Source organism: Prionailurus bengalensis, chromosome E4 (genome assembly GCF_016509475.1).
Source record: "Prionailurus bengalensis isolate Pbe53 chromosome E4, Fcat_Pben_1.1_paternal_pri, whole genome shotgun sequence".
NCBI classification, from domain to species: domain Eukaryota; kingdom Metazoa; phylum Chordata; class Mammalia; order Carnivora; family Felidae; genus Prionailurus; species Prionailurus bengalensis.
This window is the reverse complement of record NC_057360.1, coordinates 30,827,306-30,852,660: the sequence shown is the minus strand read 5'-3', so window position 1 is coordinate 30,852,660 and position 25,355 is coordinate 30,827,306. Positions and strand designations below refer to the sequence as shown.

The window sequence follows — 25,355 nt, the reverse complement described above, 5'->3', positions numbered from 1 at the left end:
AGGTCATCAGAACCACCTCAGTGTGACTCTTCTACCTTAGACCCAGGGGGGCAAGTCAGGCTCCAGGGCAGACCACTCACTCTCTCCTCACCTGCCCATTACTTCTATCCGCAGCTTCGCCTCCCGCCGCTTGCCGCTCCCGGGGGCACCTGACCCTCCACACACACCCAACTACTCTAACAGTGCAGACACAAATGCAACCTGCTATTTCCTCTACCTTGAAAACCCTTCCTTCCTCACTTTGATCTAGAAAGCTTTTACTCGGTCCCATTCAATCCTTTCCGAAACGAGGATACGGGATGCAAAAAGATATACATAAACGTAAAATTCCTTCCCTGCCTTTGACACCCTGTGCAGGTGCCACTGACCCTCACCTTCCCCCCAACCCTGCTGGGCTGAGCTGTGAGTGATGCCAGTGCTGGGGTCCTTGTTCCCAGACCAGCTTCTTTACATATTTATTTCAAAACATGGATTCCCAGGCCCTGTCCCTAGGAGTGACTGGCCCCACGTGGAACCTAGGAATCTTTATTTTCAAAATGCACCCCGGCAGTTGTGTTGGGCAGTCAGGTAATGGGACTCACTTGACTACGTCCCACCGGCTTCGCCCTGCATCCTTCCAGCAAGGAGAGGATCTGATCGCACTGTCAGGAATCCCTGAGGATCAGAGAATGCTGACGCCCTCACAGCCCTGCCTGATGCAGCCAGCCAGCCATGGCCATGACCTGATTTGGGACAGCCTCGTGGTCACTGGGGGCCAAGGGCCTGCACGAGGGGAGTGTGAGTGGCCTCGTGGCAGGAAGAAGACCGGGGGCTGCGGGCTGCGGGGTGGACAGCGTGCGCTGCCCAGGCCTGGCGTGGGGAGACAAGAGTTACCAGGGTCTGGTTGGAGAAAGGGTCTGTGTAGTTGATCCTCTGGGTGGTGCAGTTCATGTCCCCAGGCTGGCCAGGGCTCCTCAGGGGCGGGATGACCTCGTAGTGGTGCTTACAGCTGAGCAACTGGGCCTGACCGGGGTACAGAGCAATACCTAGGGGAGCACGAACAGGAAAATGGGAGTGTCAGAAGTCACGGTCCCCCACCGTATCCCTACAGTCACATCACACACAGTTTTTCACACCCACCAACAACCCAGGTTCAAGACTCTCTGGGTGATGGCAGAGGAGGGAGAAGAAGAGGGTTATGGAGGGTGGAGAGCCACGGCTGCTGCCCTCAGAAAGCCCCTCTCCTGGCCTGGGGCACAGCCTCCCTGGCACCTGCACCGAAACCCACCCTACTTCCCCGCCCTGCTCGGCACACCCCGCGGGGGCTCCGCGGCCGGGCCCGGCAGCGCTGCCATCCGCAGGCGGATTCACTGCAAGGCCCTCGGCTCGGCTGCGGGACTCCCCACCTGTCACCGTGCCTCTCACCTCCTGCTCTGGCCGGGGCCTCCAGGTGTGCAACTCACACCCCAAAGGTCCCTCCCCCGCCCCAACCCCAGCACCTCACCGTGGGGCTCCACTGACGGAGAGAAAACAGAGCAGCATGAGAGCAGCATGTGGCACCAGACCCGGGCAGAGCTCAGAGAGACCCAGAGATCAGCAACAGAAAGTACAGCCCACAGATACAGGGACCAAAACAGACACACAAAGAGGGACGAACACGAGACAGGCAAAGATGGGTGAAGAAGCTACAAGCAGCACACTTCCAAGAAGCCCAGGTGGAAGGTACCAGAGACTGGCTGTGCCCTGTGGGCAGGCCATCCAGAGGGGGACTCTGGCATCCTGCGAGCACAGCAGGTGCACACACCAGCGGGGCACAGCAGAGGCCACGGAGCTCACGCCTCCGGTTCACTCCCACGATTCCAGAGCCCAGAGCCAGCCCCGCTTGCCCTGAAGGAGACACTACCTTCTATAGCAGAGACAACGGCCTCCTCAGGGCCCAGCCTCCCACCGGAACAGGAACAGCAGTGAGCCCCCTCCAGGCAGGGCCCTAACCACTTCCGAATGGCTTTACCTCCCCTGCCCCTCATCACTGGCCTCCGGCTCCAGCCGGGCTATACACATCCTCTCCAGAGGAGCCCTCTGCCTCCCTACACTTACTTTTGCGCCTGCTAATCCCCCTTCCAGAAAAACTCTCTTCTTGTCTATCAAAGCCCAGCTCAAATCCTATCTCCGTGCAAAGCATTCCGTGCCCACCCCAGTTACGCAGTGACCACTCCAGACTCCGTGCACCCCTCTCCCTGGCACACGACACACTCCTCTGGGTACTGACAGCAGCTCTCTGGGTGTGTACTCTTCACCTTGACTGTGCTCGGCTCCTCTGTCTACCCGCGGTGCCCAGCCCGGTGTGGGAGTGCAAGGGTGGCTCATTTGCAAGCCAATGCCCCAGACCTGGGCCCTGATGCCCCTCAGGGACAGACTCTACCTGGGGCGTCATAGCGATCCACCTCCTTGTAAGACACCGACATGACAGGGTGCTTGAGTTTCTCGCGGAAGTCTGTGATGGTCTGGTAGACCAGGAACACAGCCACTGCCATGAGCAGCAGGTAGATGAAGATGAGCAGGACCGAGAAGACGTTCTTCAGGCAGGCCTTGCTGAAGCGGATGCTGCTAGAGGCAGACTCGCTGTCCAGGGCTGAAAAACACCACCACACATGAGACCCGGAGCCCTGGGGCAGGTGAGGTCAGAGGCAGCTGGCAATCTCCAGGCCTTGACCTGCTTTACCAAGGAGGCAAGGTCACCCACACACCCAACCTCCCCACCTCAGCCTCCTCCCCCTAAATCATAACACGTGGCACCTATTGACATTCACCATGCACTTCCTGTGCCAGAAAGGGGACCCCAAGAGGAAGGAGACACAGCTATTCTCTTTAAGAATCTCCCATCTGGAGGGACAAAGTTAAGATTCAACAAGGAAGCTGGCCCCAAACTACTTTTCTGGGCTTATCCCTGACCAACAGGCTCCCACAGGGTCCCCAGCTCCAGCTGTGCTAAATGACTTTGTTTGTCCAGCATGCAGACCCCTCAACACTAAGGCCCCTCACATTTGCCAATCCCTGTGCCTGGCCTGGAGCACTTTTCTTCCACAGCTGATTCCTGACTCATACTTTAGGTTTCGGTTTAGAAAGGCATTTTCTCAAGGAAGCCTTCCCTGACCCACAGCTTTATTTGAGGACCCGTTCCTCAACTCTCCCAAAGCACCCTATACGTCCTCTATCGTCACTGCAATATCACAGTCTGTCTACACGTCTTTTTATCCTCCTCGGCTGTGAGCTCCGGAGAACAGGGCCAGGGCCAGTCGTGTCCATCCATACTGAACCATTAGCCCTTCACTATGTGCCTGGAACACAGCAGCATTCCGCATTTATATGGTGAATGACTTAATGACTGATTAAAGGTATTCTGATTCCTTCCATCCAACACAGCTCTGTCTCTCCTGCCTGCTCTCAGACCATGCCCAGGCTTGATTTTGCTCTGCTATGGACTAAGTTATGTGTACCCCACACCCTGACAAATTTACACTGAAGCCCTAATCTCCAGTGTGACTGTACTTGGAAATGGGGAATTTAAGGAAGTAATCAAGGTTAAATGAGGGCATAATAATGGGTCCTGACCCAACAAGACTAGTGTCCTTATAAGACAGGAGGAGACACCAGGGATGTAGACACACAGAGAAAAAGCCACATGAGGGCACAGGAAGAAGGTGGCCATGTGAAAGCCAAGGCAGGGGGCCTCAAGAGAAGCTAAACTTGCCAACTCTTTGATCTTTGATTTCCAGTCTAGAGCTGAGAAAAAAATTTCTGTTGTTTAAACAACCCCACCTGGGGTACTTTGGTATGGCACCCCCAAGCTGACTGAGACACTCCCATGGTGCTCTGTGCCCTCTCTATCCCTTGTCTGAAACTGTCGCTCCCTGAGGAAAAAGCCCTGTTCCCTCCACAGTGGATCAGCCCAAGGCTGAGGAGGAGTATGAATGCAAGTCTTAAAGGGTATGTGCTTGGCTTCTGGCTCCCAACTGTGACAAAATAGCTTAGTCACATCACCCTTCTATATACAATTACAAAATGTGGACAAAATACTTAAAAATTATGTGAAGGCAAAAGCAGGCAGAAACTAGAAGAGTCGGCCTTTGAAGGAAAGAAACTGCACTTGGTTAGATTTAATAATTTGCATGTTTTGCCCAAGAGCACTCACCAACCTCTATGAGGTATGGTTCAGGGTGGCCATAGACAGGGTTCAGGGCTGGCAAACACCCAAATCTGCAAATAAAATCTGTTCAAATTCTTGGCTGGAGACATTGGGGGGGGGGGGAGAGGGTGGCCAAGATAAAAAGCAGCAGCTGCAAAACTAAAAGAACTGAATGGAGATTTCAGCCACTGCTAATTTGGAACTTGAGTCTCCTCACATTAACTACCTGCTAACACAAAAATCCTTCAGGAGGACTGTAGCATAATCTACAACCTCTATAACGCACCATTACAATGTCTAGTATTGAATCAAAAATCACTAGACATGTGAAGAAACAAGAAAATGTGACCCACGCTCAAAGGAAAAAGCAGCCTATAGAAACCAAAGCCAAGATGACCTGATGTTGCAATCAGCAGACAGGAACTTTACAGCACGTGGAGGAGCTAAGGAAAATATACAGATAAGGAATGGACAAAGGGGAAATAGGAGAAAAAGAAACTACGGGGAAACAGAAAAATAGAAACTATAAAGAAGAACCAAATGGAAACTCTAAAGCTGGAAAGAAAAGTAAATGAAATGAAAAATTCATTGTACTTTTTTAATAGCGAAGGAAGGCAAAGTAAGTAAATAAATCAAAAGTCGGTGTAGCTGAAGTTAAATAAAAAGAAATTAACCAATTGGGGGGGGGGGAGAAGAAAAAAATAAACAGAACCTACCTACCTAGATAACTGTGGGACAATATCCAATAGTCTAACCATACGTAACTGAAAAGAGACAATAGATCACAAAGAATATTTGAAAAAATAATGGCCCAAACTTCCCCAACTAGAGAAAAAACACATCAATTTGCAGACCCTGGAAGCTCAATAATGCAAAGCAGAATAATAAGAACCCACTCCTAGGCAAATCATAGTCAAACTGCAAATGGAAAGATAAGAGAAAAAAATCTTGAAAGCAGCCAGAAAAAAAAAAAAAACATATCACATACAGGATTTATATCTAATGATAGGTAACTTTTGATCAGAAATAATAGACCCCCCAAAAAATTAATACAGAAAAAGAAATAATAGACATCAAAAGACACTTCTTTAAAGTGCTGAAATAAAAAAATTCTATCAATCTTGAATTAAATTCCAGCAAAACTAACTTTCAAAAATGAAGGTGAAATAAAGATATTTTCAAACATAAAGCTAAGAGAATTCATCACCAACAGACCACACCTCAATGCATGAGGAAGAAATTCTGAAAGTTAAAGGGAAATAACACCAGATGATAATTTTCAAATGTACAGGAAGGAACGAAGATCACTGAAATGTGAAACCGGTAGGTAAATATAAAAAGCTATTTCTAGATTTTTAAAATGTAAGACTAAAGCAAACAATATCATAAGGTTTATAACTTGCAGGAGAGAATGGGAAAATGAAAACTACATGAGACAAACAGAAAACGGCAGAAAGGTAGAACCAAATCCAACCATATCAATAATTACACTAAATGTGAGCAGACTAGGGGAGAGTCCAAGATGGCAACACAGGAAGACACTCAACTCAAATCCTCCCATGGTCACACCAATTCTACATCTACATAGAAAGCAAATCCTCCTGAAGAACTGGTGCCTGATCAAACAGCTTCTGCACAACAAAAGATAAAGGGACCACGTAAAGAATGGCAAAAGAGATGGAAACATAGTGACGACAGGCACCCCACCTCTGACACTGTGGACTGTAGCAGAAAGAGATTGCACTGAGGGACTCCTGTGCAGATTCACCTGCCCTGGCACACAGAAAAAAAGCTATGGTTTAAAAGGCAACGAGATTAAAGGTGAAGGAAACCCATTCACTAACTCCCGAGTGTCTGACAAATGGTGGGGGATTGCTAGAATTCTCTCTGGGGTCAGAAGTGCCGGTGAGCCCCTCCACGTTGGTAGCACAGATGGGAACAGAGGCTAGACGCTCTAGCTGGCCTACTGCCTCAGTGGGCTCTGGGACCCTAGCCCACACCAGCTCTAGCCATATTCCCAAGGTGTTCCCCCACAACCCACCCACCCAAGTGCCAGCTGACCTACCAAGGTGGCCCCAGACGCCCATCCCACCCTCATCTGTACCAGCTTCAGTTTTTCCTGCCAGGGTGCTCCCTGCAGAGAACACCCCGGGACCCCTAGCTGGCACCCACTAATGCTCCAGTCAGCCAGCCAAAGCTGCCAGGCACACAGTCTATGCAGGGACGTTCCTACACCGGGCAGAGGTGGCTGTTTCACCTACTTCATAAAAACAAACACAGAACGTCAGACAAAATGAGGAGACAAACATGCTCCAAACAAAAGAATGAGACAAAACTTCAGAAAAAGAACTAAACACAACAGAGATAAGCAATCTATCTGGTAACAGTCATAAAGATGCTCACCAGACTTGAGAGAAGAGTAGATGAACTCAGAACTTCAACAAAGAGACAGAAAGTATAAAAAAGAACCAGAGTTAAAGAATATAACTGAAATGAAAACTACAGGAGAAGAAATCAACAGTAGATTGGCAGATGCAGGACAGATCAGCAATCTGAAAGACAGGATAATGGAAAGTATCTATTGAACAGCAAAAAGAAAAAAGAATTTTAAAAAATGAGGGTAGATTATGGGGTCTCTGAGACAACATCAAGTGTACTAACATTTGCATTATAGGCGTCCCAGAAGAAGAGAGAAAAAGGGGCAGAAAACTTATTTGAAGACATAATAGCTAAAACGTTCTTTAACATAGGGAAAGAAAGAGATATCCAAAGAGCCCCAAAGAAGATGAACCCAAGGAGGTCCACACCAAGACATAATAATTAAAATACCAAAAATTAAAGATAAAGGCAGAATCTTAAAAACAGCAAGAAAAAAGCAAACAGTTACGAACAAGGGAAAGTCCATTAGACTAGCAGCTGATTTTACAGCAGAAACACTGCAGACCAAAAGGGAGTGGCAAAACATATTAAAAGTGCCAAAACCTACAACCAAGAATACTCCACCCAGCAAGGTTATTCAGAGAGAGTTTCCCAGACAAACAAAAGTTGGAGGAGTTCATCACTAAACTGGCCATTAAAGGGACTTCTTTAAGCAGAAAAAGAAAAGAACATTAACTAGAAGAAAATCATGAAAGGAAAAAATTTCATGTGTGAAAGCAAACACAGAGTAAAGGTAAGTAGATCAATCACTTATAAAGCTAGTATAAAGGTTAAAAGCCAAAAGTAGGGGGTGCCTGCGTGGCTTGGTTAAGCCTCTGACTCTTGATCTTGGCTCAGGTCACAATCTCACAGTTTGAGTTCGAGCTCCACGTCCAGCTCTGAGCTGACACCGCAGAGCCTGCTTGGGATTCTGTCTGTCTCTCCCTCTCTCTACCCCTCCCCTGCTGGTGCACACACAGTCACTCTCTCTCTCTCTCTCTCTCTCTCTCTCTAAAAAAAAAAAAAAAAAAAAAAGGTAGTAAAATCAATCATATTTAAAGCATTTGTGAAGGGATTCACAAAATAGAGAGATGTAAACTATGACATCATATACATAAAAATGGGGGGAGTAAAAATTCAGTGCTTTTAGTATATGTTCAAACCTCAACATAATAGACGCGATGTATGACAAACCTACAACTAACATCATACTCGATGGCAGAAAAACAGAAAGACTTTCCCCTAAGTTAAGGAACAAGACAAGATGTCCTTCTTTGCCATTTTTAGTCAATATGGAACTGGAAGTCCTAGCCACAGCAATCAGACAAGAAATAAAAAGCATCCAAATTGGTAAGGAAGAAGTGAAACTGGCACTATTTGCAAATGACATACTATATATAGAAAACCCTAAAGACTCCACTGAAACAATTAGAACTAACGAATGAATTTGGTAAAGTTGTAGGATACAAAGTTAACATATAGAAATGTGTTGCACTTCTATACGCTGATAACAAGGTAGCAGAAAGTGAAATTAAGAAAACAATTCTATTTATGATTGCATCAAAAAGAATAAAGTACCTAGGAATAAATTTAACCAAGAAAGTGAAAGACTTTTACTCTGAAAACTACAAGACACTGTTAAAAGAAACTGAAGATGACACAAGAAAATGAAAAGATACCACACTCATGGATTGGAAGAATTAATCTTGTTAAGACGTCTACACTACCCGAAGCAATCTACAGATCCAATGCAACCCCTTTCAAAATACTAACAGTATTTTTCACAGAGCTAGAACAAGTAATACTAAAATCTGTAAGGAACCAAGACAGACTGTGAACAGCAAAAGCAATCTTGAGAAAGGAAAAAGCTGGAGGTATCACAATCCCAGATTTCAAGCTATACTATAAAACTATCGTATTCAAAACAGTATGGTCCTGCCACACATAAGTCAACAGAACAGAATAGGTAGTCCAGAAATAAACCCATGCTTACTTATGATCAATTAATCTAAGACAAAGGAGGCAAGAACATACAATGGGGAGAAGACAGTTTCTTCATTTAATAGTGTTGAGAAAACTGGACAGCTACATGCAAAAAAATAAAAGCAGACCACCTGCTGACACCATACACCTTACATCATGCACAAAAGTACACTGAACATGGTATAAAGACCTAAATGTAAGACTGGAAACCATAAAACTCCTAAAGGAAAACATACTCTGTAATCTCTTGGACACTGGCTTTAGCAACATTTTTCTGGATCTATCTCCTCATGCAAGGGAAACAAAAGCAAAAACAAACTATTGGGATTACATCAAACTAAAAAGCCTTCGCACAGCAAGGGAAACCATGAACAAAACAAAAAGGCAACCTACTAAATGGGAGGAGACACTTCCAAATGATATATCCAATAAGGGGTTAAAATCCAAAATATATAAAGAACTCCTACAACACCCTCAAAAAATCTTATCAAAAAATGGCAAAGGGGGGCGCCTGAGTGGCGCAGTCGGTTAAGCGTCCGACTTCAGCCAGGTCACGATCTCGCGGTCCGTGAGTTCGAGCCCCGCGTCAGGCTCTGGGCTGATGGCTCGGAGCCTGGAGCCTGTTTCCGATTCTGTGTCTCCCTCTCTCTCTGCCCCTCCCCTGTTCATGCTCTGTCTCTCTCTGTCCCAAAAATAAATAAAAAAACGTTGAGAAAAAAAAATTTTAAAAAAAAATGGCAGAGGATATGCATAGACATTTTTCTAAAGAAGATATCCAGATGGCCAACAGACATATGAGAAGATGCTCAATGTCACTAATCATCAGGGAAATGCCAATCAAATCCACAATGCAATATTCCCTCACCCCCGTCAGAATGGCTGGTACCAAATACACAACGGGGTGCTCAGTCGGTTGAGTGTCTGACTCTTAGTCTCGGCAAAGGGCACGATCTTACCATTCATGGGTTCAAGCCCCACGCTGGACTCTGTGCCGACAGCACAGAGCTTGCTTGGGATTCTGTCTCTCCCCCTCTATTCCCCTCCCCCACTCATGTGCTTGTGCTGTCTCTCTCTCTCTCAAAAATAAGTACATAAACTTAAAAAAACTAACAACACAAGAAATAAGTGTTGGCAAAGATGTGGAGAAAAAAAGGGAACTCTAATGAACTGTTGACAGGAGAGTAAGTTGGTGTAGCCACTGTGGAAAACAGTATGGAGGTTCCTCAAAAAATTAAAAATAGAAATCGCATTCCACTACTGGGTATTCACTCAAAGAAAACAAAAACACTGATTCAAAAAGATACATGCACTCCTATGTTTACTGCAGCATTACTTACAATAGCCAAGATATGGAAGCTACCCAACTGCTCAGCAATGGATGGATAAAGAAGATGTGGAATATAACTGAACCATAAAAAAAGGAATGAAATCTTGCCATTCACAACCACATGGATGGACCCAGAGGGTATCATGCTAAGTGAAATAAGTCACACGGAAAAAGACAAATACTATGTGATTTCACTTATGTTTAGAAACTAAAAAACAAAACAAATAGAAACAGAGAACAAATGAGAGGTTGCCAGAGGGGAGGAGAGTGGAGGCGACGGGCGAAATAGGTGAAAGGAACGAAGAGATGCAAACTTCAAGCTTTCTCGGCGGTGACAACCTCCCCTCAAGAACATGCCCCTCGCAAAGGACCTCCTCAATCCCTTCCTGCAAGAACGGAGGAAGCGTAAGAAGCAGTGAAACGTCCAGTGCTGCAAAATCACCACCATCTTTGGCCACGCACAAAACAGTAGTGTTCTGTGTTGGGTGTCCTCTGCCAACCTACAAGGAAGAAAGGCAAAGCTTACAGAGGGTGCTTCTTCAGACGGAAGCAGCACCAAAAGCAATCTGAATCCAAATGAGTGGAAAACCATCCCAATAAACACATTTTAAATTAAAAAAAAAAAGTAATAAGGTAAGAACTTCCAGGTATAAAGTGAGTTATGGGGATGAAAAGTATAGCATAGAGAATATAGTCAGTAGCTCTGTAGTCACTTTGTATGGTGACAAATGGCAATTTATTGTGGTGAGTCCTGCATAGTGTGTAGAACCGTCGGACCACGACGTTGTGCACCTGGAACTAATAGTTATATTAGTCTATAACTAGGTCAACTATACTTCAACTTAAAAAATGTCAATGGAGGGGCGCCTGGGTGGCGCAGTCGGTTAAGCGTCCGACTTCAGCCAGGTCACGATCTCGCTGTCCGTGAGTTCGAGCCCCGCGTCAGGCTCTGGGCTGATGGCTCGGAGCCTGGAGCCTGTTTCCGATTCTGTGTCTCCCTCTGCCTCTGCCCCTCCCCCGTTCATGCTCTGTCTCTCTCTGTCCCAAAAATAAATAAATGTTGAAAAAAAAAATTAAAAAAAAAAACGTCAATGGACTAAACATTCCAATTAAAAGGCAGATTAGACCTTTCAATCTGGATTCAAAACAAGACCCACAACACACTCCCTACAAAAAATGGACTTCAAATCCAAAGATATAAGAGTATTTGCTCATGATTATTTCACTTTCTTTTTATTTAAAAGCACAAAAGCAAGATCAGCACAGAGCTATCAAAGGGTCTTAGGTGAGAGGAAAATAAGCCATCCATTCTACACTTCTACAAACACACATCAAGCATCAACTCTGTGCGCAAGACTGGGTGCTAGGCGCTTCAGGGAGACCCCGAGAGAGGAGGACTAATGGTCTGTGCTACAAGTGCTACAGGACTCAGAAGCACCAGAGGATGTAAATGGTGAGATTTCCTTTGTTGGGGTGATGTATGGGTGTGAGGAGAAGGACAGACATGAGCAAAAGGCTTCGTGGAGGAGGTCATCTAGCCTTGTGCCCAAAGCACCGGGAGAATTTTGATGAAGGAGCAATTTGGTGTTCATTATTCATTTATTTTCTGAACTGAAAGTCCGGATGTCCAGCCTAGTGGTTAAGAGCATGAGCTTTAAGTCAGAGAGGTTTGGGCAGCCAGCTCTCCTATGACTACTCTGAGACCCAGGGCAAGTTACTTACTGCTCCTAAGCCTCACTTTCTTCATGTGAAAAGGAGATGATCACTTCAATTTTACTGGATATTTAAAAGAAAGGAGAGAATGTTGCAAAATGCATTACAGATTGCCTGCTTAATGAATTAACGTTACTAGAGAAATGGAACGTACCCTCTACTTTTCAAAACACAAAGCCTTTTGGGGGGGTGGGGGAGAGGAAAAATGGGTGATGGGCACTGAGGAGGGCACCCGTGGGATGAGCACTGGGTGTTGTACGTAAGCCAATTTGACAATTACATTCATAAAAAAAAAAAAAAGCCTTCAATAAAAACAGCAAAAATGTAGGCAAGGCACTACAATCTCTTACAATGATAAACTAGAAAAAATATGCCAGAAATAACATGGAGGCAAGGCATAAAACAGTATCTTTCACACAGTAGGCACGTGATGTTTGCATGCCTATGAAATGACCGAATGACCCAAATAATAGATGAGCTACGTCTCACAGCGCCAAGTAGCTACCTTCCGTCTATAGGACAACAGCAGTGCATTTGAGCCTGTAAAACTGTAAACCAACTGATACATCTTACTATTCATGGCAAGATACTTTACAACGTCTCTACATTACACAGATGTGCGAGTTCCCAGAAGTGTCTATGAGGTTCCTTCAGACAGTAAAGAGCAGGTCATGGGAGGCAATGGGCATTCACAGCTACAAAGAGAAGTGAGGAACCAGGAGCCAGGAACCCCCAAGGAAGCCCGCCCACGGCTGAGCACGAGCCACACGGAAGGCAGCAGCTCTACCTCTCCAAGAGGAATTAAAGCAAGTCTCTTTTTCAACCTTTGTCTCTGATCCTACTGCTACTGCTTCTTATTGTTATTAGGGACAGTGTCCATTTCTGCTCCCTGGTGGCTTTGCTATCCGCCTTCTCCCCGGGTTTCTCTGTGACTCTGCTCCGCTGCCCTGGCCAAGTCCCTCTCCCAGCCTGCATCCTGTATAGGGTGCTCTGTCACACACACCACTGGACACTGCTCTCCTTCACACCCAGCCTGTAGGTGGCTCCCCTTACCTCAGGCGCTGATCCCTGATCAGTCGCGTGTAGCCGGTCTGCAGAGTCACAGGACCCAAAGTGCAGTAGTCCGTGTACAAGTGGACCTCCCCACAGCTGTTCTGCCTGGAAGGCACTCCCCCCTCCTATGGCCCATGTAAGATCACAGGTTTGCTTCAAGATTTTTTTAAAGTAATCTCTACATGTAACATGGGGCTCGAACTCAAAACCCCAAGATCAAGAGTGACCCGCTCTTCCGACTGAGCCAGCCAGGCACCTCCCCACAGGTTCACTCAAAAACATGGCAGGTAAAAACACATTCCCTGTCACAAGGGGCTCATAATTGCTGTAGCAACAAGGGACCAGGTTTCAACATCTGAATGAGGTTTGGAAAAATCACAAGACAAAACTGAAGGAACTCTGCAGTCACTATAGGGTACATAACATCTGAACAGAATTGTTAAGAGTTAGCAGGGACCCAAAAGGCCTTCTGGTCCAAAGCCTTATTTGCGCAGTGATCCAGGTCCCAGAGAGCCTAAGACTGGCACAGAATGAGAGCCCTGGGGTCCCAACTCCTCGTCAATGTTCTTTCCCTACGCAACAGTGAACGGTAGTGCTTAAGGATCCAGTCCCTAACAACGACAAAAGATCTGATTGGAAGAATATAACTTCATGACAAGTAGAAGCTTGGGACATTTTTAAGTAAACTGCATATCTCAGCCTGGCTAAACCATGCAATGAAGAGGAACAGTAATGGGCCTTTGTGGGCAGGTATTCACTCCATTATAAGCCACACATACATGATTGGAAATGTTCTGCCTTCATGAAACCTTTGGTTAGGGAAAGAGAGGAATTTGCATCTTCTTGAAAATTCTAAAAAAGCTGACTTAAGGCACAAAAAGGTCAGATGACAATTGCATCATCTGGATTTGTTTGGCAGAGGTACTTGGACAAATTAGTCTCATGGGGTCCCCTCTGTTTCGCTCACAGAAGCCAAGCTGAACTTGTTTACCGGCCTTTTCTTGATCCATAAATTGGCACGTGAGTTAAACAAAAACTGTAAAACTAGGGGCGCCTGGGTGGCTCAGTCAGTTGGGCATCCGATTTCGGCACGGGTCATGATCTCATCGTCTGTGGGTTTGAGCTCCGCGTTGGGCTCTGTGCTGACAGCTCAGAGCCTGGAGCCTGCTTCAGATTCTGTGTCTCCTCTTCTCTCTGCCCCTCCCATGCTCATGCTCATGCTCTGTCTCTCAATAATAAATAAACGTTAAAAAATTAAAAAAAAAAACGGTAAAACTATCATCCACACATGCTATAAGTGACACTCCAGTTCAAGACACCAACACATTTTGCCATTAAAAAAACAGGTGCTGGATATTTTGGCAAAATGTCCCGTGTATTCTGCAGTCAGAAAAACCAAACACCTGCTTTTTTGTGGCAAGCTGGATGAATGTGTTTTAAAAGTATACATTCTTGGGGCGCCTGGGTGGCGCAGTTGGTTAAGCGTCCGACTTCAGCCAGGTCACGATCTCGCGGCCCGTGAGTTCGAGCCCCGCGTCGGGCTCTGGGCTGATGGCTCAGAGCCTGGAGCCTGTTTCCGATTCTGTGTCTCCCTCTCTCTCTGCCCCTCCCCCGTTCATGCTCTGTCTCTCTCTGTCCCAAAATAAATAAAAAACGTTGAAAAAAAAAATTTTTTTTTTAAATAAATAAAAAAATAAAAGTATACATTCTTTACATGAATGCAAACTCATGATGAATGTGTCCTGTACAGACACATTCTGTAGAAAGACAGAAATAATGCACAAGATTTTCTTAGGAAAGGTAATCTAAGAAAAATCCAAGACAACCAACACTGCTTCAAAAACCCAGACTTGCCTCGGAATAGAAGTCAGCCCATTAAGGGATGTGTGATGAGTAATTCAACTTCTGAAAACACAGTGGGACCTTTATTCACAGGAAGGGGGAACCGGTCGTCTACTCTACCCCTCCAAAACTCTACCTTGCAAACAACAAGGGGCTAAGACGCATCCTGAATGCAAAGAAGGAATGAACTATCCTTTTGGTTTTTTTTCCTTTTTAGTGATGCGATGGGTTTGTTGTTTTCGTGGGGTTTTTGAAATATAATTTACATACCATAAAATTTACCCTTTTAAATAAGTGAATATATTGGTTTTTACTACATTCACAAGGTGTGCAACCATCACCACTATGTAATTACAGGACATTTTCATTACTAAAAACAAACTCCATACCCATTAGGAGTCACTCCTTCCTCCTAGTCCCTGGCAACCAATAATCGGCTTCCTGTCTTGATGGATTTGCCCGTTCTAGGCAGTTCACATAAATGGAATCCCACAACATAGAAGCTTTTGTGTCGGACTTCTTCCACCTAACATATTTTCAAGATTCATCCATGATGTAGATGCAACAGTTCTTCATTCCCTCTGACTGCCAAATAATACCCCGCTGGGTGAATATATCGTTTATTTATCCACTCATCAATTGATGGACCCTTGAGCGGCTTCCGCTTTCTGGCTATTATGAATCGTGCTGCTATGAACATTCATGTACAAGCTGTTGTGCAGACGTAAGTTTTCATTTCTCTTGGGTATGTACATAGGAATGGGATTGCTGGGTCATATGGTGACTCTCTATATTTGAACTTCTAGGAACTGCCAGACTTTTCCACGGTAGCTGCACCATTTTATGTTCCCCCCAACCATCTGTGGGGGTCCTAATTTCTCTACATCTTCACCAAAACTTGCACATCTTATTGACCACAGCCATTCTTGTAGATGTGAAGGCGACACAATGATACAAATCTCACTGTGGTTTAGATTTGCCCTTCCCTGATGATCATGATGTTGAGCAGCCTTTCATGTGCTTATCAGTCATCTGCACTACAGAAACATTATTCAGATTCTTACTTGGGTTGCCCTTTTATTATTGGAGTATAAAAGTTCTTTTATATGGTCTAAATACAAGTCCTCAGATCATGATGTGAACAGGTCTCTCATCCTGTGGGCTGTTCACTTTCTTGGTAGTATCCTTTAATGCACCCAAGTTTTTCATTTTGATGAGATCCAATTAATTTTTTTTCTTTGGTTGCTGATCTTTTTCAATTCTATTAATACACAGTTGTTTCCATGGAGAATGCACTGTAATGACTAATCAGCCAAGTGTCTTCCTCAATTTTGTTACAACAGTGATATAGTAAGCTGCTTATTCAGTTAGCGTGTCTGGTCTCATTTCTCCCTTAGAAAAGAATAAGTGGTTGTAATTCCCTTCATAGAAAGGAAACAGATCGAGGCTTTCGGATTATGGACTGTAACTCTTTATCTCAGAGAGTACAACTGGGAATATAATCCTGAATGTCTGGGTGCTTAACTGGAACCTCTGCTGCCCAACAGCCCCCACCTCCAGGCCTCCATGGGGCTCCAGCTCCACCTCCTCTTCTGGTCCCCGAATGCGGCCACCCCTCGAGGCTCAGTCTCCACAGCTCACTCTACAGGCGGCCCAGGCCTTCTCAAAGCTCGCACTTTAGCTACATCAGTCGTCATCTCGCTCGGCCTCTGAGCCTCTCCGCCCAGACATCACACCTTTGAAGCTTCGTATGCCTGCGGCCGAGAAGCACCTTCTCTTCCAGCCGCTCACCCCGGACTGTACGTCTACATTCTCCCACTCACCCTGCTTCAAACCTCAGAGTCTCCTTTGACTCTTCCTTCTCCCGCTCCCCCACGTCGAAGCGGCCCACCCTGCCAGCCTCTGACCCAGCACGGTCCTCCCTCCACTAATCCAGCCCTACGGCACTGCCACACTGCTCCTCCCTGCATGCCCGTTTCACCCCCTTACTGCTCTGCTCCAATCCCATTAAATGCTCCCGTTCCCTAACGGCTAAACCCTGACACTCAAAGTCCTCCATAATCTGACCCAATCTGTCCTTCCTACCTCATCTCCTACTTCTCACCAACCCTCCGCTCCAACTGTACCATGCTAACCCACTGTTTCCGACACGTCCTGTGTTATCCCCACCTCTACACGGTTGCACATCCCGTCCCTCCTCCCTGGCCCGCCCCGTCTCTTTCACCTACCAGTCACCCTTCCTTCAGGTTAATCCCACTCCCTTCACTAACCGGCCCCCCCCTCGTTCATTTCTGAAGCACCTGTCTCTACCATTTCCTTGACCCTCTATCATTGATCCCAGTTGCTCACATGAGATACATTCCTGTTCCCAATCCCCATGTCCCCCCTCCAAACGTATAAATACTGAGCACCCACAGTGGGCCAGACGCTCTGCTAAGCATCAGTTACAATGAAGTGGGAGGGGAGACAAAAGTTCTGGGAGTGCCTCACGGGACTCAGGGGCAGGCCTAAGGGGTTAGTAATGATTAAAGAATTATATTCAACAAATGTGCCCTTTAGACTGTGCTACATTCTATAAAGGAAAATACTGAGGGCTAGGAAAGCACGTAACAGGGAGAAAAGGCCCTCAGTAAGTTGTTCAGGGAAGGCTCTGGAGAAGGAGAGAGAAGTTCTTCTTTGGGTATCCTGCCTTCTCTCTCTACATGTCCCAAGTTCCTGGACACAGGCCCTGCCTCATTTGCCCTTTTTTTAGTTTTAGCACATTGCATAACAGGTGAAGGAGCCCATGAGTGACTCTGGTAGAGGAAGGGGAGGATTCTGGAGCAGAAAAGCACCTCATCTAGAAACTGAGCCAGAGTGGGAACACGCTGGGAGACAGCCCTGGGTTCAAATCCCAGCCCTGCCACTCATAAGCTCTGAGCACATTACTTGATCTCTCTGTTCCTCATCTAGGAACCAGGACTAACCATATCCCTCACGAGTGGCCATGAAGGCTACGTGTGAGTATACACAGAAAGCCCTACGCAGACCTAGTACGTGGAAGCACCCAATAAACGGCTGCTGCCATCGTTACCGTTACTTATGTTACTATTACAGGACTCAAAGGCAGGAAGTGAGCTTTGCCAATTGTGTGTCAGGTCACCAAATACGGGCCAACTCCCTACTAAGACTTCTGAGTCTGCATCTTCTATGGTCTACAGCAGAGATGAGCCCAGAAGGGTTCCCCTGAAAGCGCGAAGGCTCTTGCCAGTCTGTGGAACTATCCCAATTTGCTCTGCTTGAGGTCTGGTTTCTTGCTCTGACTGACCTTAGGCTGTAAGGCCCCAGGAATCTGAGGCAAAAGAGAGGCTAAGGCCAAAGGTCATCATGGCCACTTCCTAGTTTGGCTGGCACTTATCTATAAATGGAAACACAAAAGAAAGCTTCGTCTTTCCAAGTCTGGCATCCCTCCTCTCCTTCCGGCCGTCTCCATCTCTCCTCTTCAGACGGGGGGCAAGAGGGCAGTACAGGGTGCAGCAGGGAGAAGAGTAGCCCGCCAAACATGTCCAAGTCCTAATTCTCGGAACCTATGAATGTCAAGTTAATAGCAAAGAGAAATTAAGGCAGCAGATGGGATTCAAGCTGCCGTTCACCTGACTGTTAAACAAGGGGATTTTCCTGGGTTATCTAGGTGAGCCCTGCGACTACATGTAAACATGGAAGAGGGGGCAGAAGTCTATGTGACAATGAGAAGATAGGAGAAAGACTCAACAGGCCACCGGTGGCTTCAAAGATGGAAAAAGGGCCACGAGCCAAGAAATGTGAGCACCCCCTAGAAGCTGGAAAAGGCACCGAGATGGATTTTCCCCTAGAGCTTCCAGGAAGGAATTCAGTCCTGCTGAAATCTTAATTTCAGCACAACGAGACCCATTTTGGACTTTTGCCCTCCAGAACCGTAAGATAATAAATCTGTTGTTTTAAGCCACTAAGTTTGTGGTCATTTGTTACAGAAACAATAGGAACCCATATACAGAGCTAATGCAAATAAATATAAATATACTGTTCTCTCCCTGGGGCTTCAGGACTTCAGATGTAGTGCCCAGAATCAGCGTGGGGGCAGCCATGCTACCACCTCTTACACAATAAGCTTTAATAAAAGGATGCTTAAAATACTTTTTAAAAACCACTGGTGCAGTAGAAAGCCTGGGGTCAGACAGAGCTTGATCCTGTTCACCAGCCAAGTGATCCTTCCATATTCTCCTTAACCCCCTGGGGCTCAGGTCCTCATCCATCAAAATCAGGATGCCTACCTCACAGGGTTGTCATGAAAATTAAATGGGGCAACGGGAATGACAGAGCTCGGCCCAGAGGAAGCAGTCAGTAAACAGCTACTCTTCCAGCCTCCGCCCTTCTACAAAGTCTTCCCTATGGGGCGCCTGGGTGGCTCAGTTGGTTGAGCATCAGACTTCAGCTGAGGTCATGATCTCACAACTCTTGAGTTCGAGCCCCACAGTGGGCTCTGTGTTGACAGCTGGGAGCCTGGAGCCTGCTTCCGATTCTGTGTCTCCCTCTCTCTCTGCCCCTCCCCCGCTCATTCTCTGTCTCTCACTCTGTTTCTTGAAAATAATATTTAAAAAAAACTTTTTTTTTTTTTTAAATAATTAGGCACAATCACAGAATATCCTATGTCATTCCTCTCCCCTTAAAGGGATCAAGAGGAGCACAATCCCACCTCCCTCAATCCACCCAAGCGGGCAGAGTCAGGTTGGGGTTTCCATTCACTCATTCAGCAAATCTTTATCACATGGACAGGTCTGAGGCAGTGAGCAGAACGGACTGGTCTCCACCTTCATGGAGCTTACATGCTAGCAGAAGAGATGTTCATCAAATGCCAAGCAAATACACTGCCCCATCAGGGAGAGCTACGAGGGAGAGATGCGTGGACTGCAAGTGACAGGTTGGAGGGTGGAAGTGATCTAGCCAGGAGGTCAGAGGCTTTGTAGAAAACAAGTGAGCTGAAGAACGATTAAGCATTGACATTAAACATTAATCGGAAGAACGATTAAACATTAACTTGATGACAGAGGGAAGAAAATTCCAAACAGAGATATAACAACAGAAAGGCCTGACGGTGGAAGGGAGGGAGGCCCAAATAAAAGAAGGCCAGCATGGCTGAGGAGCAGAGAAAATGGGGAAGCAAGGAAAGCAGGGGCAGGGGGTGGGGATGACTCTCCGATTCAACTGGATGGGTAATACATTCTATTCGCCAAAACAGGAAGCACTGGAAGAGGGCCACACCAGGAATGGGGAGGTCACGAGGTCAATTTGGGACATGTGGGGTTTAGGGTACCTTTGGGGCATCCAAGCAGAGCCATGACCTGGGCATCTGGATATACAGGATATGTAAGTCTGGAGTTTATAGGTAACCTCTGCACTAGAGGTGTAAACATGGCGGTCACGTGTGAACAAGAAGTAACTGAAGCAGGGACGGGGCCTGGGTGAGACCGCCCACTAGAGAGAGAGAGAGAGAGAGAGAGAGAAGGGGCCTCTGACAAACACTTAACACCCAAGAGCTGGAAGGTGACTATAAAGGCGGTTGGAAGGAGCACTCCGAGAAGTAAGGAGTTACGTCATCTAAGGGAGCAGAGAGTACCCAGGAGGAAGAAGCGGTCAACATCTTCTAACATAAGACTCCTTAAGATGCCACCTGACTGATGGGACCCTGCCTGCCCAGCTGGGTGACCCTACTGGCAAGGCCTGATGTCCAGGAGGTGAGCCCTATTAGATATTCTCCTTGAGGGCCCTGGGAAGTGACCCAGATACTAGAGGCTCAACTACTAATGGCTTCCTAGGAAAAAACAAACAGAAGAGCAGAGACCCATTACCTCCAGTGTCCTGGCCTCAGGAACTGGCTCAAACCAGAGGACAGAAAAGAGCGGATACCGGCCTGGACACCTCCTCTGTCCCAAGGCTGGTTAAATATGTATAGCTTTAGAACTAGGGCAATACCTGAGACCTGACACTGGGGTGCAGGGCAGAGGGGCTCCTCCTCTCCTGCAGGTCCCCAGGTGGCCAGGCGCCTGGACTGGGGCCTCCAGCTATAGCAGAGCACCGTTTTCCAGCCCTTCTGCCCCCAGTACTGAACCCACTCACCTGGTAAGATTCCTGGACCTTGTACTCCGTCTGCCTCCTTTTCTTGCTCGTCCGCCCGCTCTGAGTTCTCAACCACCTGATCCAACTCCTCACTCAGCTAAAGGGGGGAGACAAAGAGAGCAAACCAGTCAGCCACATCAGCCTTGCTGAGGAGGACTAGAATGAGAAAGCAGAAGCTTCCTCTCACTTAACTCTCTCTCTTTCTCTCTCACACACACACAATCACATGATGGAGGGGGTGTTATACCAATTCTACAGATTAGGACACTGAAGCTCGGAAAACTCACATTGACTTCCCGCATGTTCGTTTCCTAGGGCTGCCGTATCAAAGCACCACAAACTGGGTGGCTTAAGAATTAACAAAAGTTTATCCCCGCACAGTTCTGGAAACTAGAAATCTGAAATCAAGGTGTTGGCAAGATCAGTTCCTTCTGAGGGCTGTGAGGAAGAATCTTTTCCATGGTCTTCCCCTAGCTTCTGGTAATGGCCAAGCCTTGGTGTTCCTTGGCCTATCGAGGCCTCTCATCTCCAAGCTCTGCCTCCATCTTCATATAGAGTCTGGGAAGTGCATCTCTGTGCTGTCTCCACAAGGTCAGCTACTTATAAGGACACCATATTGGATTAGGGCCCACCCTACTCCAGTATGACCTCATCTTCACTAATTACATCTGCAATGACCCTATTTCCAAATAAGGACACTCTCTGAGGTACTAGGGGTTAGCACTCCCCACACATCTTTTTGGAGGGACACAACTCAACCACAACACTTTCCTTGGCCATAGAGCCAGAAGTCAAATCCAAGTTGGTCTAGTTCCAAAACCGACGATCTTAACGGCTTCCCAGAGGAGGAGGAAACGCAGCTAAGAGTATGCTGACAGAAGGAAACAGTGAAGTTGGTGTCAGAGCTCTCCAGGACACTGGCTCAAGTCCACCAACTCAGGCTGCGAATGGCAGGAAAAAAAATGGGGAAGGTGGTCCATCCCAGAAACAGATATTGATCAGCAGCCTGACAACAGGCAGCTTCAACCTCACCTCATCAGTGCTCTCACCTGTCAAATGGGGGAAATGAGCCACCGAGAAGGGCAGGCAGAGGATACAATAACAAACAATTCTTCACAGGACTGAGGAGGAGGGGAAGAGAGATGAAGACCAGAGTTTAAAGGACCTAACATTGAATTGGGAGGGAAGGGAAAGAGATTGCTTTCTTAAATATTTTCTTAGGCTCACAGTGTCAACACTTAAGGTCTCAAAAGGTTTAATTAAAAATTAATATCCAAGAAACTTGGGTTAAAATAAAACTCTTATGTATCTATTGTTCTTCCATCTCCTCCCCTCTTTTAAAAAATTTTTTCTGATGGGGGGTGAGGGGCAGAGATAGAGAGGGAGAGAGAGAATCACAAACAGACTCCACACTGTCAGTGCACAGCCCAACACAGGGCTCAAACCCGTGAACCGTGAGATCATGACCCAAGCCAAAGTTGGACACCTAACCAACCGAGCCACCCAGGTGCCCCTAATTTTATTAAGTGATCTCTATCCCCAAGGAGGAGCATGAACTCACAAGCCTGATATTGAAAATCACATGATCTACCAACTAATCCAGCCATGGACCTTCATCTCCTTTTTCATGCCTCCACTCCTGCCCATTAGAATCAGGTAAAATCTCCAGTGTAAAGTCCTCCAAGCCCACAAGAAAAGAAAACCAACAAGTAGGAGAGGGCTGGGAGGCTGGAGAAGAAACCATGAGATACAGGCAGTGGGGACACATATCAAGAGATCACCAGAGCCCTCGCTGGCCAAAGAGAAAGAAGGATGTTAGTCTGAGAAGGCCCAAAGTTCTTTGATCCAAGCCTCACCCAGGTTCAGCCTAACCCAGATAGCAACACGCTCCCAACCCAGCTCCCTTCCAGACTACCTGCAGCCCCATCCCCAAAGCCAAAATCTCCCTTCAGCAAAGAAACCCAACTCAGAGCTAGTTAGACTCCTAACTCAAAGGTCCACTCCCAGAACGACCCAGGCAAGAGAGTTGGGCCACCCTCTGGGAGGCCTCCTTCCAAAGAAGGCAAGAGACAGGGACTTCAAAACGAGCCACTGAAGAAGGTAAAGGGAAGGGCCCTTCCAGTGTCTTCCATCTTGGGGGTGCCCTCAAATAGAAAGTGACTTTACCTTTGGCCTTGCCAAGTAACTGTCTGCATTTTAATAAACGTTTCAGGAGCCCTACTAGGAAAGGCGATACTGCAGGTTACATATGGATGGTGAGGGACATGGTCCTACAAATCAGGACCCCAAAGCTCCCTAGAAGCAGGAGCCACCCACATCCTGTGAACAAGAACTATCATCCACTGAGAGGTCCCTCCCTGCCAAGCACTGACCTAAGCACCTTCCATATACCAACTCATTGAACCCTTACAACCCTGTGAAATAGAACTATCATCACCTTCCTTTGCAGAGGAAGAAACCTGAGGCTCAGAAAGTGACTTGACAAATGGCCAGAAGCAGAGCAGGAGAGGAACACGGGCTCCCCAACTTCAAAACAGTATTTACGCACTATGCTCTACTCCCTGTGAATCTGAAAACTTTCAGAGGAAAGACACAACTCATTCCTCCGGATTCCTTCACAGGCTAGGGCATGGAATCTAGGGGCCACAGAATCCCAACACAGGTTAAAATCCATCTGGCTCCTTTGGATAAAGGAGATTGCGGGGAGAAAGATAGAAATTTGTCCCAAAGTCAGATTCCAGACCAGGTCCTACACTAAAAAAACAGCAAGCCTTAGGCAAATCTCATCTGCCTCCAACTCAGATGGAGGTTGCCCTTCCACCGTAGGGCTAAGCCATCTGCTTTTATATTATTTATATAATCAACACAGTATCATTTACAAAGAGAGGAATGTACATCAATATTGGTCAGTATTGATCAAAACAGCAGGAAGTACATATGAGAAGGACAGGCAGAATCCTAGACTGATCTGGGAAGTCAGTCTCCATGGAACATGAGGGACTTAAGATCCCTCCTTGAATAAGGGAGGGGATTTTGACCAATGGGGACTGAGAAGAAGTTAAAGAAAAAGAAATGGTGTGAGAATGCGCATAGGGACAGGAAAGTCGGAGCACATTTTTAAAGAGTGAATTTCCAGTGTGATCAGAACACAGATAGGTGAGATGAGAAGTCAGGGATGCTGAGCTGTGCAGCGCTTCCGAAGCTTGCTAAGAAATTCGGACTGTTCAGCGTAGATCAAGGGCAGCACCAGGTGTCTGTAAAAAGGAATGTTCTGGGATCAAGGCAGGGCCTCAAAGCAAATCTGCACAGCCTAGGGGACACCAAAGGGAGAGATGGTAACACAGCATCTCACTCAGGTGGTCAGAGCAGACACAGAACACAAACCTGAGGACTGAAGATGTGTAACTGAACTTACAAATGAGGGGACGACCGTGCGGGGTGGGGGAAGGGGGGATGATCACCAGAGATGACCAGAGTGTAAGACCTAAGAGGAGGAGGAGGAGAGCAGTTTACTAGTTCCAGTAAGTCAGGAGGGCTCAGGAAGCCTGAGGAAAAGCTGAAACCGCCTGTAGCTCGGACAAACAAGAAAGAGACAAAGAGCTGGAAAAGTGATAGTTAAAGTAGTGGGAGGAGGTGAGAGCGAAAGGAAAACGGAGCGCGGCGAGCAACAGCTAGATAGGCGAAAGCACCTTTTCAAAGTTAGGCGGCCGCCGAACAAGCTGTAATTATCCCTGTCATGTACCACGAAGCCCTGGGCTTGCAGAGGGGCTAATGCTCCCAGCGCATCTGTTCCAGCCGGGAGGAGGGCGCCGTGCCTCCACTTGCAAAGAACAGCCGAGGTCAAGTGCGGCCGGCGCGCTGCTGCCTGGCTCGGACGCCGTTTCAATCATTCACCTGCTGGTTACGGCTCACGGCTCGGGGGCCCCGGCTCCATCCCGCGCCGGCAGCATCCGGAGGAGGCTCTGCGCCCCGCTTCCTTCCTGCTCCGAGGCTCCTCCGCACGCGGGGACCCCTCCCCCGCCGCACTCCTCGGAAAGCTCACTCGACCTGCCCGGACGCCCCCCCTCCGCCGCCCAGACCGCGGGACCCCGCTCCTGCGCCCCGCGGGAAACTTTACTTCCGCCCCCACTGCTTTGTACCTCCTGGTAGGATGTGGAGAGCTCCTGCCGGATCATGGCACTGACCCGAGCTAAGCCACACCTGACACCGCCACAGCGCGGGAGAAGCCGCGGGGCGAGCACCGCGTCCACGGCGCCTGAAGCAGCCGGCTCTGCCAGGCGAAACCGGTTCGGAGGTGCGGCCCCGAGACCAGGCGGGGCGGAACTTGGCGCATGCGCCTCCCCCCCCCACCCCTCCCGCCTCTGGAGACCCCGAAAGGTTGCTGGGAAATGTAGTTCTGGGCGGGGGGGGGGGGGAAGAGGCCCCCTCTCAGCAACCTTGGAGCTGAGAAGCCTGCGCGTTAGTTACCCAGACCAGGCGTTAGACGCACGTGCTCGCTTCCTGTCTCACTTCCTCTGTTTGTGGGAGGAGGAGGGACGGAGAAAAGGAGTAGAAAATGGAATGAGGGGTAATTAAGTCCAACGAGTGAGGGAGCCTAATCTATAACTCCAAGAGGCAGTCTGGTGGTTTATAACCATTAATAAATGTCTGCAGAGCACTTTGTATGTTACAAAGCGCTTTCACTCATATAATGCCATGATCCTGCAAGGAACCCTGTAAGCA

The 25,355-nt window shown here is 47.3% G+C and overlaps 1 protein-coding gene across 3 annotated transcripts in view; it reads right to left on the bottom strand.

The window, feature by feature from the left end:
• The window catches only part of PACC1 (proton activated chloride channel 1), a 46,700-nt gene that overhangs the window by 10,438 nt on the left and 10,907 nt on the right, over positions 1-25,355 (bottom strand). Inside the window, exons 1-4 of one of the 3 annotated variants that reach the window (XM_043568385.1) lie at positions 24,773-24,970; positions 20,634-20,730; positions 2,402-2,611; positions 874-1,025 (exon numbers count right to left, since the gene is read on the bottom strand). In XM_043568385.1, coding sequence (XP_043424320.1) covers positions 874-1,025; positions 2,402-2,611; positions 20,634-20,730; positions 24,773-24,808 — 495 coding nt within the window. In that variant the 5' untranslated portion in view covers positions 24,809-24,970. Of the gene's footprint in view, positions 1-873; positions 1,026-2,401; positions 2,612-20,633; positions 20,731-24,772; positions 24,971-25,355 lie in introns of those variants that run through there. The other 2 variants (XM_043568387.1, XM_043568386.1) reach the window with 2 other exon arrangements.